Source organism: Epinephelus moara, chromosome 10 (genome assembly GCF_006386435.1).
Source record: "Epinephelus moara isolate mb chromosome 10, YSFRI_EMoa_1.0, whole genome shotgun sequence".
Taxonomy (NCBI): Eukaryota; Metazoa; Chordata; class Actinopteri; order Perciformes; family Serranidae; genus Epinephelus; species Epinephelus moara.
The window spans coordinates 27,695,759-27,712,560 of NC_065515.1; the positions used below are offsets into that span (position 1 = coordinate 27,695,759).

Sequence of the window (16,802 nt, forward strand, 5' to 3'; positions counted from 1 at the left end):
TGGCAGCTCCTGGTCTTTCTTAAATACCAGCCACAGGAAGCCAGGAGCTATAATTAAATTAATAATAGAGATAGCTACCATTCTCTGGTCACTTCTTACATCACTGTGAAACAAATGTTCAGGCTTTTGGTCATTTCTGTGTGATTTGTAAACGTACAAATACTAAAATGTAAAAGCTGCTTAACCAATGAATTGATTGATTTGTGTTTGGAGAAATTCTGATGTCTTGTGGTTTTAACAGTGATGTCACAAATCAACTCATTCCTTTGTTTTCCGCCATATAACCATTCATTACTAGTGCTAGTCTAGTTCAAGACCTAAGTTTCAATACCAAGATAAAATGTAGGGATGCACCGAAATGAAAATTTGTGGCAGAAACCGAAGCCGAATAATATTAAACGCTTGGCCGAATACCGAGTACCGAATACCGAATGTCGTTGTTTAGTTTTTCATTAGTTTTTGCAGATGAACCCCCTCCAGATTAGTGTTGTCACGGTACCAAAATTGGGACCCACAGTACGATACCAGTGAAAGTATCACGGTTCTGAGTAGTATCACGATACCACAGCGAAAATGAGGCAGATGTGCCTTTTGTCATTTATAAAAAGATAAATCACTTTTCTATAATACATCAATGATATTTCAATGGAATAAATTACTTATTGACTTATTCATACTTCAAAAACAGCATCAATCAGTGATTAACATAGGGGGGATCGAAATAAAATAAATAAATAAAATAAAAATCAACCAGCCACCCTCCTCCCCTGACAAATTAAGAACAGTCCCTTAAGTGCAGTGAGGTTTGTGGACCGTTACCTGCCACAAAGTTAAGTGCAGTGAGGTTTGTGGACCGTTACCTGCCACAAAGAGAGAAATGTGAACGGCTCGTTTCTACTCTGACACATAACATACCTGTGTGCTGCCACGGCTTGGCTATTCAGGTACTTTTGGGCAGTCATGACACCAAGAAGAGGAAATTATTGGACCTGGAGTCGGGCTTCTCCGTCGCCGGTAAGACGTTATCTTGGGCCGCGGAGCACTATGGCCGTCGTATTTGACAGGAATACATTCCTGTCTGTGTCTGTGACCCCCGTTCAACCCACAACCGGCAGGATTCGCCTTTCGTTTCTGCTGCTGGTTGAAATCCGTAGGCTACTCGCACAGCGTGCTGAATGATTTCTTTTGCTCCCACAAAACTATTTTTAGTCGCAAATGCGAGTAAAATGCTCGCACAGTAGAGCTCTGTGGAAAACAAATAACGCTGTTTGATTGTGTCATCAAAACACGCCGCTATTATTCGGCCTTGCTTTTCACTTATTCCACCAAATACCGAATGTGTGTTTTTTTGCAATATTCGGCTGAATATATTCGGTTACCGAATATTTGGTGCATCCCTAATAAAATGTCTCATAAGTATGATCACATCTTAGTAATTTTTCTTTTAAACCTAATTTTTCATTCCGTAAAGGAGCTGCAAGCAACATTCAGAGCATATCTATAATTATTAGTGTGGGGCGGGATCATTGGCATACGGTTCTCAACAAGGTTGTAGCCGGTAGCTGGCAGCCAACGATGCTAATAGCAGGAACAGTGCTGACAACGGCAGCAGTGTTGACAGAGCTAATGGTGCTAACATGGGGAAAGACGCTATGAAAGGTACTCTAAAACAGGAGATAACATATTACAAGCAGCACTAATGGTACAAAATGGTATACACTTCCAGTCTCCTAAGTGGGTGTGAGTGTCTTCAACAAAGTTTTGTCTGTCAGTGTCAGAATGTTTAGAAGGGCTTGGAGGTGTAATAAATGGGTCCAATATTTACTTCAATGACTATGGCGCGAAGGAAATGGTCATAATCTGTACTCACGTTCACTTCTCCCATTGGAATGAATGGACTTATGGCTGCTGCTCGTCTCCTAAAGGGGCGGGACAGTGACATAACCCACATGATACAGATACAGGAAATGAATCTAAAGTTGGCTGTCTCAGTATATCTACGGTCTCTGGCGCTATGCTTCCACAATGACAGCGTCCCGATATCAGCGGTAACCATCATAAGAGCACAGCGAACCGATGTGATAAACACACAGGCACTCACATGCACTAACATGTACACACAGACAAACCATCTACCATGACAATGAACAAAGATTACTCGCTATATCCTTACTCAGCAAATAGTGGTTTGCTGGTACATTAATGCTCTGAATGTGGCATACAGCTCCTTTAAGAGTTACTAATCCTTCAGTGTTTAAATAATAGATGGACACTTTTATAGCATTTTCTACCTAAGCAGGAAAAAGTGCTTCATAATGCATTTCACACACACACACACACACACACACACACACACACACACACACATACACACACACACTTACGTCAGTGGAGCTGTCTCGCATGGGGCTTGCCTGGCCTTTGGAAGCCATTTAGGGTTCATTGTTTTATTCAAGGCAAGAAAAAAATCAAATCAAATATGGTAGGACATTAACAAAATTATGATTTAAATCAGGGCATAATTGATCCAAGAATGTGGTGGAAACTTTCCACAGCCTACATTAAAGTTTTAGATAAAAGTATTGTGTTTCCATAGTAACCAGTAGTGCCATAGTTTCATCCTTGACAAAAGAGAAGAGACATTTGCAGTGTTAACTGTCAGCTCACTGTTTACAGCACTCTAGCTTTGCTCCTGAACGGACTTGACTGAGCTGTATTTGTATTTTACCTGATCATCTAGACACCTACATTTAAGTCTTGGACTGCATGTGTGCGTGCGTGCGTGCGTGCGTGCGTGCGTGCGTGCGTGCGTGCGTGCGTGTGTTACAGATTGAAATGGCTGTTCCCCCCAACAAAGATGAAGACACACACAAGCAGAAAGAAACATTCTCACAAGGAAGTAGGCCAATACATAGCCAAACACACACACACACACACACACACACACACACACACTTGGTTTAAAAGAACAAGACAAAGGTTGATGGAAGGGACCGCCATCCACGAATCACAGCTCTTTGTGCACTGTACACACACACACACACTGACTGAGCTCTGAGCGCTGTATCACTGTCCCTGGTCGCCTATCGATTAGTCATGCCTGGCTGCTGTCATGTGCAGGAGTCCAGGGAAGCCCCCTAATTGGCTAGTTCAGGAAAGAGAGGGGGGGGGGGAGAGAGAGGGACAGACACTGAGAGAGGGAGGCAGCATAGAAAGATGAGAGAGGCTGAGAATTGTGTGTAGAGATGTGACCTAATATCAAATCATGATAACAGAACGACAAAAGAAGACGAGACGAAAGAAGGACGACAAAGAATATTGAACTATTTCTAACCTTTATTCCTTCTGGATGGAAATAATGAACACACATCTGAAAACAAAAAGAAAACAATCTGAGTGAACTCCTGTTTTACTGTCTCTACTTTTTCTTTTGGATGAATCAAACTGCATTGTCTACAGAGTGACTAAAAGTAAGCCGGAGTGCGTACCAACATAGGTGGATGATATGAGTTACTCTTGAATGACTGGCCATCGAAGTGGAGCGTAATCACGGAATAAGAAAGACAAATCTTCCACTGGAGTGCATGTAAGAGAGAAAGGAGGTACAGAAAGGAGGCTCAACTTGTCCAAGTGCTCCTGCTGCCTCTTCCTGGGACCACACCTTTTGTCTTACTACTGACCCTGCAACCCTGAGAGATGGTGAGAGGGTCAATGTGCTCCTAAGGGGAGAAAGCCGAGAAGAGGAGTGTTAAATATTGCACTAAAGGAGGATGCTTTGCCTTTTAGAACTAGCTGATGCTTTAATCTGTAAAAGTGAAGAAATGAAAACAAAGGAGGGATTATATTTTAATTTTCTGAAATTCCAGTGATATTAGACACACTGATTTACAGCAAAGTGAAAGGAGCGGCAGGAATACCAACTTTATCCAGGACACAAGGGAGGATTGGTTGTTCTGGACAAGCATGACCTACATTATTCGGACACAAGTGATTCTGAGAAGCTACTCCCTTTTGTCATCTCTGTAAAGAAGACGATGTGGTGAGAGTGACATGAAAAGATAAAGGAGATTGTGGCTTTTTAAAATAAATCTCTGTAGCTATGACCACTTATTTCCACAGCCATGAGTTCTGTTGTAGCCCCAAGAAGCCCAGCAGTGGCTCCACTAAGGGCAAATCTGGCAAAGGGAAGTCCAAGTCAGGGAAGAGCCACTCTCACTCGAAGCATAACCAGAATTTACTGCAAGTACAGACACCGAATCACCAGCTGCAGCCTTTACCGCTGCACTCACCAAATCAACATTCACCGAAACATGGCTGCCATTCCCCCAAACTTCTGCTTCCGTCCCCCTCTCCCAGCTACTACCACATAGCACCATCGTCTCCAAGTCATCAGCTAGCTCCACCATCGCCAACTTGCCCGCTGGCTCCACAGTCTCCAAATCGCTTGCTGCCCTCGCCAAGTCAACACCAGCTTCACTTATCGCCGAGTCATCATCAGCTGCAGTATCATTCTCAAAACCAGCAACACCACCATTCGCCGGTCTCGCCAAGTCACCTGCTTTCTTCACAATCGACGCACCAAATCTACCATCATCACCACCAACAGCCGCAGCAGCAGATGCATCTCCATTCACCCAGTCACCACTCATTGTTTCAACATTACCAACATCACCACCACCACTGCCCTCCTCCTCTTCCTCATGCCTCCCAGTCGCTGTCCATCCACCCTTTTCACTCACCACAGCTCCCCCTGTGCTCAGGGCTTGGCGGATATGGGTGGAGCACACTGCCAACCAACCTGGCCACCAGGGGCTCCAGAGGAAAGTTTCCCAACCTGAGGGACAGTGTGAAGAAGAGTCCCACAAAGAGCAAAGCCAAGGGCAGGCCTGGGTGTAAGCCATGGCCCAATGACACGTATATCTGGACCGCACACACAATGGAAACGCCCCCACATGTGCCGCTCATACACCACTTTCCAAAAATACAGGCCCATGTGCAGGTAGGTTAGGTGGATGGACAGTAGATGGATTGAAAGTGATTCTAGCAGAGGAAAGCATGTGTGCATTTGACGAATTATATACTATCCACCTCTGATACTAAAGGAGATTTTACGCCTATGTTTTTATTTTCCTTATTAAATCTTACTAAACAATGATATACAAAAGGAAATGACAGGGCAGGAGAGAACTAGACGTGCAGCAATTTTTCAAGTTTTTTTTTTTTTTTTGTTGGATAATTTGTCTTGTACTATAACATTTGTCGAGAACTTCAATTCCAAAAGAAAATGGAAAGAATAAAGCTGCACCGAGAAACATAACACGCGTTATGTAGCCAGATTGATTCCACGTTCCATTACTGTTCAGAGTACTCCTGGAATCAATACTTGTCAAGATTTATTACACAGAATGAAGGAGTAAAGAATGAAATGTCTCCATCAAACACACAATATCACCATGTGAGATGTCTACATAGTATACTGGCTGCTGTAAGCAAACTCTAAGTGTTCTTATTGCTTTTTATTACCATTACCTATTTGCCAAACTGCTCTTTTAAGTGACGTACTGACAGTCGGAAGTGCTTCAGCGCTGTTGTGAACATAAAGCTGCACCCTGAGTTGTGTACAGAATTGCATTACATTTATGCAGGTTGTGACACAGGTTTTCTCTGAGGGTTGCTGAAAGTAATTTTGAGAAATGTAGAAAACTAGACCAAGCAGATTGTGGCTAACGAAAGGTTTATCAAATTAACTCCACAAAATTAGAGGACAGGAGGTGTGTTTTGTTTAAACTGTACTATAGTGAGCTAATAATCCAGCACGTCAGCTGCTTGTTATTAGCTGTTGGCCGGTTAGTTATTGTGCTGAATGTCTGCTCTGGGCACAGTGATCACAGATAGCAGGTAGTGATAGTCTGATTAGCATGATTAGCGTGGCCGTTCTGATTTGATTAGAGTTGCGCTCCATCTGATTAACTCATTAGTCAAATGGGGTTTCATTGCACATTAGGAAGACAGAGTGGACAGCAATATTAGGAGTGGAGTATTTGTATGAATAAATGTGTGCAGCAGTCTTTGTCTCTCGATACGGGCTTCTCCGTGTGAATGAAATGAAATCTAAAGGAGCAGAGAGTTTGACTAAGTCAGATCAGATGTTAGAGAAACAAAGCTTTGTATTAAAGCTTTAGATGTTGCACACACCCATCATTTTTCCCACTTTGGCTTGTGAATATCCCTTGTGTGTCTGCATGCTTTTGCATGAATGTAGTGTGTGCACGGTATTAACTGGCACATTGCACTGATTGATTATTTAACAAGCTGCTGCTGTGCATCATTTAGATATTTTGGGATTCTTGATATCCGTTTATCCAGTTATGATTCATCTGCTAATTGATAATTGAATTGTTATGATGATGACTGTAGAAGCTGAACCCAGCACACACACAGGCACACACACACACACACACACACACACACCTACTCAAACATTTCTTAACCATCCTGCAAAGCATAAGAATCTGTTGAAAGCACGTGTCTGTCTCGTTGCCCGATGAGACAAACCAGGGATAGTCTGGATCTCTTTCTAAGCTGGGCTGTGCCGGACTGAACCAGGCCAGAACACAGCTGGTGTAACAGGGGTTATGTAACAACGAACAATCACTTGCACAGAGCAGCAAAAACACTGTCTGGATATGGATGATGTGTGTGTGTTTTTTTGTGTGCGAGTGCTTGTTTGTTTATATTTGCACATTTGTTCTTTTGGCCTTTTCATGTAACACATCCACACACACTCACACACCCATATTGATGTTACATAAGCGTGCAGTCTGACATGGCGTGTCAATGGAATCACAAGCTTACAGACCGACTGGATTTGTCGCTCCGTGAATGACACACACACAGACAAAGACACACACACACACACACACACAGAGGTTGTGTGATTTGTAGAATGCTGGTGTTACAACAGTGGACGGGTTAGGTAAAGTTTAGACAAGGCAACAGACTGTTAGTGACAGACAAGTTAACTCTAGGCAGGTCATTCTTTGGGTTCAGTTAGTATGAAGGCATCTTGTAACATCAGCTGAGATGACTCTGCAGTCAGATGAAGCATTATCATTTTTTATAGGATACCTTTAGTTTTTCTACAACTGGGGAAAAAGTTTTAGAGGCTTTACAGAATGATGAATGCATGGTGTTTGGTACAGTCACTCTTGTTTACCTTACCTTAAGATTGGCCAAATATCTAGCAACAGAATGACTGATTATTTTTGTCAATATGATTTGATATAGCTCATCAAAATACTTGCAAATAAATTGGTGTCTACTTGTCACATTGCAGGTAATGGCCTTACTGTGAGCATTAGTTGTGAGCTGTGATTTCTTCCATCTCTGGTTGTTTCATTTTAAGAAAGTTCTGAAGCCTGAAGTGGTTAAAGTATCCAGTACATAAGAAAAAGAAACATTTAGATACAAGTTAGAAAAAAATGTGTTACAGAAATTATATGTGACGCATCATCAATCTTCAATCGTCTCTTGACTAGATTGTGATCAGGGACTCCTTGTGGTATTGGTAGATCCTGATTAGAGATGTACCGATACCACTTTTTCTTTCCCAATACCAATTCCGATCCCTAAACCTTAGGTATCTGCCGATACCGAGTACCGATCCAATACCAGCCCGAAAAATAAAAATGGATGGGATATGAATTGTTGTATGTCTCAACTCCTAAAACTCTATGTAAAATATTAAGAAATGAATACATAATAGTAGAATGAATGCCATAAAACTTTTTTTTATTATTATTATTATCCAGTGTTGACATAGATCAAGACACAAGTTAAAGTGCAGCCACACAATTTGGTAAAAAAAGACATTTTAAAGGCTACAGTAGAATGCTTTTTAAACTCCGCTCCGTTTCCGTTTCGTTTGCCTGTAGCGTGCGTATGCGTAATGACGTGAGGCATTACGTGGTATCGGATTGGTCATAGGCTGTACTTGCTGATACCCGATACTGCATTTTAGGCAGTATCGGAGGAATTTCCGCTACTGGTATCGGTATCGGTACAACTCTAATCCTGATGTGACTTTTTTTGAAGCATGGCTTTCAAATCGATTTTTGGATGACTTGTTTTTATTTCATCTTTGATATTTCCTACAATTATGAAAGCAAGTGCCACAGTTATCTGCAGTATCACTCTGTAGTAAGTGGTACATTTACTCAAGTACTGTACTAGATTGCAGTTTTTAGGTACTTCAGTTTTTCCATTTTCTTCTCCACTACACTACAAATGTATTTGATGGCTGTAGTTACCAGTAACTTTTCAGATTCTAGATCTAGATTTTACGCATAAATTATTTAATAACTTTATAAAATATGCTACATTAAACTGGTCAGTACCTGGACTGTGCTTCTTAGAGTTTATGCATCAATAAAAAATGATCCAATAATATGTAATAACGTAACACTGACATGACCATTCTGCTGCTTTTACTTTTTATAACTTTAACTACACCTTGTTGAAGTAAAAGCACTTCTATACTTTTATTAAAGCAACATTTAAATGAAGGACTTGAGGAATGAGTAAAAAATATGAATACTTCTTTCACCACAAGCTCTGTCTTTCTCCCATTCACGTCAACACACACATGCACAGATCCTAACAGCTGCAACTGTCAGCACAACCCTCCCTGTCTGCCTCACTAGTCATGAACTCTACTGTACCACCCCTCCACCACACCCTTCTCCTCCCTCTTTCACTCTCCTTTCACTTCTGTTCTTCCACCATTCATTTTTCTTCTTTTTTTGTTTTTGCATGTGTGTGGTTTGTGTACATCTGTCTACACCCTCTGCTCCTCATTGCTGTTGTTTAGCAGGCAGATTTGACTCCTCCCACCATACGTACTGTGTAATCCCTCTGATCCCCCCTCTTTCTCTCTCTTTCTCTTTCTGTTCCCGTGTGGGATCAAGCATCCTGTCAGCTTGACTGACAGACAGTTTGACATGTGGTGGAGAGAGAGAGAGAGATGGAGTGAGATAATACACGTGTGTGTGTGTGACAGAGACAGAGAAGATAAAGGAGTGGAAAAGGGGGGGATGAGTGAGGTGGAGATTAGTGTAGAGGGATAGATGCTATTGCTGCTCTGTTGCACATTGATGCAGTGAAGTCAAGTCCGGGTGCACTGTCCATTTGGTTGGCTAGCTTGTTTGATGTTTGGTTAGCCGGTTTGTTTGTGAACTTTTTTTGGCTGGTCAGATTATCTTACATGGACTGGCTCGCTCATTGCTTGTTTGCTGGAGACGACTAGAGCTGCAGGCGCTGGACTGGCGAGCACTAAACACTCTCTGGGGAGAAAGTGAGAGGAGACGAGGGAAAAAGTGGAGACAGGTGGCAGAAAAGGGTGGAATGATAAGATGGAGGCAGGTGCTCACCTTGCAAATACAAGGAGAAAAAGACACCTTGTGGCTATTTATTAGGTAGTGTAAGGTTTGTCATTTTCTTTGCTTGCGTAGGAGGCAAGAGGAAAGATAATGTCAATCATCTGCTGCTGCTGCTGCTGCTGCTTTAACCCTGATCTGTCCAGGCCTGGACTCTAAAAGGAGGCTGGGGAGAAAGAGGAGATTGAGCTCAGAGAATAATCACTTTGGGGAGAAGGGGGAGGCAGAGCAGGAAGGAGGAGACACTTTTGGTAAAGAGGAGGCAGCACATGGGAGAGAAAGGGAGATTGCAAATGTCGGATTTATAAAATTAGATGGATCTAGGATGTTGATTTAATTTAGGAATGTGTTTGACATGCAGAGTCGTACGATACCATACAGGCTGTGAGAGTACAATCTAATATTAAAGTACAGGATAAAGTACAGGATATAGTACTCAGTGCAGTAACAGAGCTTTATAAAACAGTCTGTTACGTTACAGTGCGGTTTGCAGTGTAGTACTTTAGTATTGTCCAATATCAGGGCTGTGCAGTATGTCATGCGGTGTATGCTGTCGCTCCGTGGTGGTAATCTGTAGCAGATGTACTCAACATGCTGTACCAAAACATGAGACGAGTAAGTCTTTATCACGGGTCTCTGTGTGTTTGTGTGTTTCTTAAGTTTCATAGTGACCGTCGTCTTGGTTAAATACTGTATGTCTTTGGTTTTGTGGTAATATCCTTTAAATTACACGTGTTTAATTACTTGGCTGTTCTCTCTTGCAGGCCAACCCCCCTCCAGTGGTGGTCAACACCGACAGCGTCGACACCCCCCCATATGTGAGTACTGGATCAGATATATTGTCAGTGAAATTCAAACCTTCACCCAAATGTGTATGTTGAAACCTGCTGATACTTTAACGTCTGAGTAGCCATTTCTGGATTTCATACAGTTTTAGTCTATAAACAGTTACTTTGATATTTTTCAACCTGGACCTTTTTTTCATGTTTTTGTGTTTAAGTGACTAATGTGAACACAAATTTTGAAATTGGTCCAGTACTGAGTGAGACCACTGCAGCCAGCAGCCACAAAACAGGCTGCTATGTAATCACTTGGCATGTGCACACTATCAATTTACATCCACTTGTGCTTGTTTTTGTCACTGACAGACTCAGATTATTATTCTAAGTGTCTGACAACTTATGGAAAGGATCCTCACAGAGATATACCTTTTTGTTAAAAAGTAAGATCCTTTTTGTTTAACCAATCGCCCCATAATAGCTATCGCCAAACCCACCAGACTCCATTTAAATAAATAGTCATTTTATCATTGTTAAACACACTTCATTTAAAGTCAACAGAAACTTTACAAACCTCACAAAAGCCAGTTTGGTTAATCTCTCCACTGTTTCAGCAATCACTGACTCTTGTTTGGTTGAAATAAACTCTTAATTCACCCATTTAGATATATAAATATGCTGGCTTTATACATACTAAAATTGCTGCTTATTTAAATGGAGTCTGGCGGGTTTGGCAGTAGCTATTTCAAGGCTGTTTTTGCTTAAACAAAAATGATCTAAGTCTTTAACAAAAACATCTGTCTCAGTACAGATCCTTTCCATAATAATGTTGAATAATTCCTTAATGTTGTCAGACACTTAGAATAATAATCTGAGTCTGTCAGTGGCAAAACCCCCCCAAAAAACAGGCACTTTCAATGGACATAAACTGACGATGCAAACATGCCCAGAGTGGTTACTTTGCAGCCTGTTTTACTGGCTGCCAGCTTCAACCCTCTCAGACAATACCAGGCTGGTTGCAAAACTACTGGTGACTTAAACACAAAAACATGGCAAACAATTTGAAAAATACCGAAGTTACCCTTTAAGTCTTCTTTAAACATTTTCCTAAGAAAAAGCAAATAGGTTAAATTGCCAGTACAGCAATTCATTAGATTTAAGATTAAGTGGTTGTGTTTGGGACCATTGACCTCTGATTTTTGACCTGTGTCTAGAGCTGGTCTCGTGCTCATAGTATAGGTGTTTGTAGATTATGTAACATAAAGCAGAGATTTTCTTTGCAGCGACTTCTGTACTGTGAGGTGGTGTACCTTACAGTAAATAGCAGTCAATGGCTGTAAAGTTGATTTCCACTGCTCTGTCAAGAGATTGTGGTGGCTACAATGTGCTCCTAAATACTTATCAAGTCTCAGCGTGATAAGCAACACCTCGATACAGAAGCTATTATTAACCTGCAGTGTTGTCTCTGTTTTTCTACTCATGCAAGACATGCATAATTGTATTTCTAATCTTGTACAAATGCTAGTAGTTTCTACAAGCATTGTGTAACTTAACGAAACAAACAAACTAATTTTAAAATAATTTTGTCTATTTAAAAAAAAGAGAGACAGGCAAAAAAATGTCATATGAAGGGTTATTTTACAGTTTAAAGCTTCTAATATTTAAACATTTTCAATATTACTCTGTTATAAAAATGCACAATAGTGAGAGCTGCATCCTGGATTTAGACTCAAAGCTCAGTCCAGAATTAGATGGATCCAGATGTCATTTTACTGGTAGCCAGCTGCCACAGAGAATCAGTGTCTGTTGTTGTTAGATAAGTTTATTATGTAATTACTGTAGAATTACTCCCTGCCGAATTTCCTGGAATATAACAGAGAGAGAGAGAGAAAATGATTTATCTCTTGCAGATTTCTCTTAATATGTCACTGATATGATTTTTGACTGTTGATTTGTGATTAATGCATTTAACATACACAGAAAACTCAATTTAGTTTTGTTGCTCATGAGAAACATGCTATGTTTTGTTGTTGTTGTTGCTGAAAATGAGGCAAAGGTGGTATGTTGAGCCTTTTTTGAGATAGGAAAATAAATTTAAACACACTTTAAATACACAGGGCCATTTCCTATAGGACGTATAGGCTGTACTTGTGATAATCTGTTGATCACGTCATGCTTTATTTAAATGATAAAATAACTACAATGTAAGTAAATTATTAACTCTGCTTAGCAGGATATATCAGCAGGATGTGTGTGTGTGTGTTTTTTTTTTTGTTTTTTTGTTTTTTTACTAGGATTGAAACATCCAGCTTTAAGAATGGCAGTAACTTGTTATTGTCCTCAAATTTTCGATAATAATCCAAAGTTTTATGTGCGTAGTAGATTCCTGTGGCCTTTAATCAGGTGCTCATCCAGTCTGGATATCACACTCAGTGTGTGGAAAGTGATAACAGACACACAGCACACGGTAGCTGATGGGAGATTTTACCCTCTGTTTGAAACGACAGAAATTCAAAATCTAAACTAATCTGACTGCACAGAGACACAGATTACAGCCAAGGGGATTACATGGGCCACTGGGATGCCACTCGACCACTGTGTGCATGTGTGTGCGTGTGCCTGCCTGCCTTCCTGCAGCAGCTATAGCAGGAACAAGACTCTCATCTCCCAGTATAAATTGAGTGGAACATAAAATGTATAATAGTCCGCTCAGAAATCAGATTTAGTTCCGTGTGCTGTTCGTCAGTCAGGAAATCTAGATGTTAATATGTTTTATAGTGCAGGCAGCCCTGGCTGAGCAGTGTGATTGGCTCACGGGTAATTCAGTGGGGATGTTCTTAAATATGACATCAGAGGTACATCATCATTAAGTGCGCATTATCAGTTTAATCTCTCAGATTCATGCGTCATTCACAAATGATCAAATGTCTGATTTTGCTTTTCTGCAATTCTGAAATTTGTTGCATATTCCATTACTTGATAATAATCAGCTCACATTTTGTTTCAAAATTGGAAAGGAAGAATCTTCATCTCCTGAATGCCAACATGTCCTCAGAGATGGCACAGAACATTCAATATGCATGCATGTAGAGCAGAAACAGTGAGAAATGCAATAAAAGCTGTGATAAACATGAAGCTTGAATGCAACATGACAGCATGATGTACCACCCAATAGCAACCGACACAGAGAAAAATACTGCACATAAATTATGAATGTTAAAAGCTTCACTGTAAAATCTAATGAGCATTTTAGTGTCCATTACAGGAAAACAGCTCTCAGTATTTACTCTTTATTGACACACTTCTCTTTTCTCCCCTTTCCTCTCTGACAGGTCAATGGAACAGAAGCAGACTATGAGTATGAGGAAATCACGCTGGAGCGGGTAAAAGCTCACCTCCAACATGCATGCTTGTCTTACACATTGTAAATGTAATCAGTCACATCAAACCACCACTGATGTCATCAGTGATTATTATGAGAACATGTCCGTTTAAACGAGGAGAAACAGAACTGAGACAAAATCATGCAATCAAAGGCTGAGGAGGTGTGAAAAGACTAAAAGTATTTCTTCTTAGCAATCGTAACAAGTTGAGAAAGCTATTAGCATGTAGCATTTTGAAACAGGCCTTTGTATAGATTTGACTGAGGTTTGACTATGTCAACAAAAACATGTTACTTGAGAGAATATACAATTAAAGTATCGTAAGACCAACTAAAGCAAGAGCTCAAGATCATTTTGGCAGCTATGACCAATGTTAAATGTATCAAGTTAACCAATATGTATCAGCAATGCAACATCTTGCAAAGCGTGATATTACTTTGTAAATGTTCTCTATCAATTATCATAAAACAATATTTGAAAAAGAGTTTCAAAAAATCATCTTAAAAGTTGTAATTAACAGTTGTTGTGTGTTGTTGTGTAGCATACTTAAAAAAAAATGTGTAGTTTATTTATAAAGCTCATTTAAAGTTGACCAAAATGCTGTATTTCACCACCATTTTAGGCTGCGAAACATCTTAAAAGTAAATTAAGGATACACAGTCATGAGCAGTATTACATTGAAGTAAGTTAAATAACAATGGGGTGTTTTAAGGGAAACATAGTTTCGTTAAAACATTTTTCCTTAAAAGTTTTTTTTTTTACTTAAACCTGGAATTGGTAACTTTTATGAAAAATAACATTTTGTTATATTTGCTATAACTGTCACTATATTCACACAGCAGTACATTAGACAGAAAGTCTGTGTAAAAAAAAAATCATGTTCCTTTGCCTCCTCATAGCGTTTCTATTAGCCTTACCGTACCTGAACAAAAACAACCAATCAGAGCAAAGGAGTCTCTAACACAGCTCTGAATCATGTCAGTTACTTCTCATGAACTGCAGTCAAACTGTCAAACTAGACAGCGCTGATGAATATGAATCCAGATTCTGTTACTGTATTACCTCAAATTTTTTCAGGAACATATTTTAGTGTAGTGTTTAGCTGTAACGTGAAGTTTGTGACTGGGTGGCCATGCTAAAAACAGTCAAGCCAAAACAAAGCACCATCCCCCGGCCAGAGCAACTTTTGTATTTTACAGCTAAACAGTACACTAAAACATGTTTCTGAAAACATTTTAACATAGTCTTTAATCTGCACTGCCTAGTTTGACAGTTTGACAGCAGTGATTGACATGATAACAGGTGCGTTAGAGGCTTCTCGGCTCTGATTGGTTGTTTTTGTCTGGCCGCTGTGGAATGCCATTAGTGGCAATAGAAGGAAGTGGAGGGACATGTATTTTTTGTCCACAGATTATCTGTCTCATTTGTTACTGCTCGTGGATATAATGATAGTTCTAGTAAACATGACAAAAAAGTTATTTTTATTTTTCCATTCTTAAACTTTAACCCAGCTACATTTTAGAGGGAAATGATATACTTTTTACTCTTTTTACATAAAAAAATCATATGATATGTTTATGGTATTGTCCTTTTCCAGTAGCATACCAAGGATGTGAAATTGGCTCCACATGATGAACTACAACATTAAAAATGCTCTCACATGTATTTTTTAGTAATAAAAACAGAATGATTTCATATTCTATTCTATTCTTGCATAATGAATACTTTAACTTTTGATACTTAAAGTACGTTTTGCTGATAATACTTATGCACTTTAAAAAAAAAAATAAAAAAAATTTAGGACTTGTACCTGTAATGGAGCATTTTTAGACTATATAATTTCTACTTTCTCTGAAAATAACGATTTTCGATTGAAATAACCTCAAAATGAAAATCTTCTCTTTGGAGACAAAGTTTCAAAGAAAATCTGATTGCATTCTGTTGTCCTTTATATTTATCCACTTTTAAATGTTGATGAGTCTCTTCCACCACTGTCGAAAAACTACTTTTTGATCCTCTTATGTTCACTGATTTTAAAAACAATCATTAGAGAATTTGAAAAAACCTGTTGTTTTCGTGGCTTGTTTATTAACTACAGAAAGAATATATCTTTGGAATCCAAAGCATAAAAAAGATGTGTTTTAAAAAGAGAAAGATGCCCATCATCTGCTGCAGGTCAGCCTTCTGCTCATTTATCTCTCTCCTCTCCTTCATTTCATCATTTTGCTTTTCCTGTAGTCCCACCAGTGCTGTGGCTCTGCTGACCCTATTTCCCCATCCTCTCAATTCCTCGTCCATCCTTCCCTACTTTCTTTTCCTGATCCTCATTTTCCCTCTCTCATTATATTCCCCTTTTCTCTCACCCTGAGGCTCTCTCTCCGTCTCCCTCTCTATTCTCCTGTGACCTGGTTCTGTCTGCTTGACTGGATCTGCTTTAAAGACACTATGGACATACACGCAAACACAGGCACAGACATTACTCTGGCTTTAAACCCAGTGACAAAGCATGAGAGAGTGACTGAAACATACACAGGGTAAAGGCTGTCATCAGGTAATGTCTTCAAATGACAGAGGAGATCTATTATATGTAAATTGGTAATAAGCGACAGCTGTATTACATAGTATTTGTTCAGGTGATGAAACAGTGTGGTAGGAAGTGGAAATGGGGAGATAACAGATGTAGTTCTGCAATGAAAGACATTTAGATAAGATATTATTAAAGAGATGCTTCTTGGTGATTTCGCAACTGGAAGAAATATTCCAGTGTGGTTATCTACTTCTTATACAATCTAATGTGTCTGCATGACATTTCCATTGTAATTATTTATTACATAAAGGCATCTTTAAAAAGCATTATTATATATATTTTTTAAATCTATCAGGTCTGGATGGAGAGATAATGATTTCATGGCAGGTCAGAGACATCAGTCTAACAATATTATCTGTCATTTATCATAGATAATCAAAGCGTCGAGCACCAGAAATAAACTTTTAAAACCAATGTTTGTTCAAATGTTTTTTATGTTTGTGTTTGTGTGCATGAATAGGGTAACTCAGGTCTGGGGTTCAGTATCGCAGGAGGGACTGATAACCCTCACATTGGAGAAGACCCTTCTATCTTCATCACCAAGATTATACCTGGAGGGGCCGCAGCCCAGAATGGACGACTCAGGTACACACATGCACACAGCCTAACCTAATTGTAA

The 16,802-nt window shown here is 39.7% G+C and overlaps 1 protein-coding gene across 6 annotated transcripts in view; it reads left to right on the forward strand.

The window, feature by feature from the left end:
- dlg1a (discs large MAGUK scaffold protein 1a) overlaps positions 1–16,802 on the forward strand; it is a 135,385-nt gene that overhangs the window by 70,300 nt on the left and 48,283 nt on the right. For all 6 annotated transcript variants that reach the window (XM_050054917.1, XM_050054918.1, XM_050054919.1 and 3 more), the window contains 3 exons: positions 10,199–10,252; positions 13,546–13,596; positions 16,644–16,768. In XM_050054917.1, the coding sequence (XP_049910874.1) occupies positions 10,199–10,252; positions 13,546–13,596; positions 16,644–16,768 (230 nt within the window). The remainder of the gene's footprint in view (positions 1–10,198; positions 10,253–13,545; positions 13,597–16,643; positions 16,769–16,802) is intronic.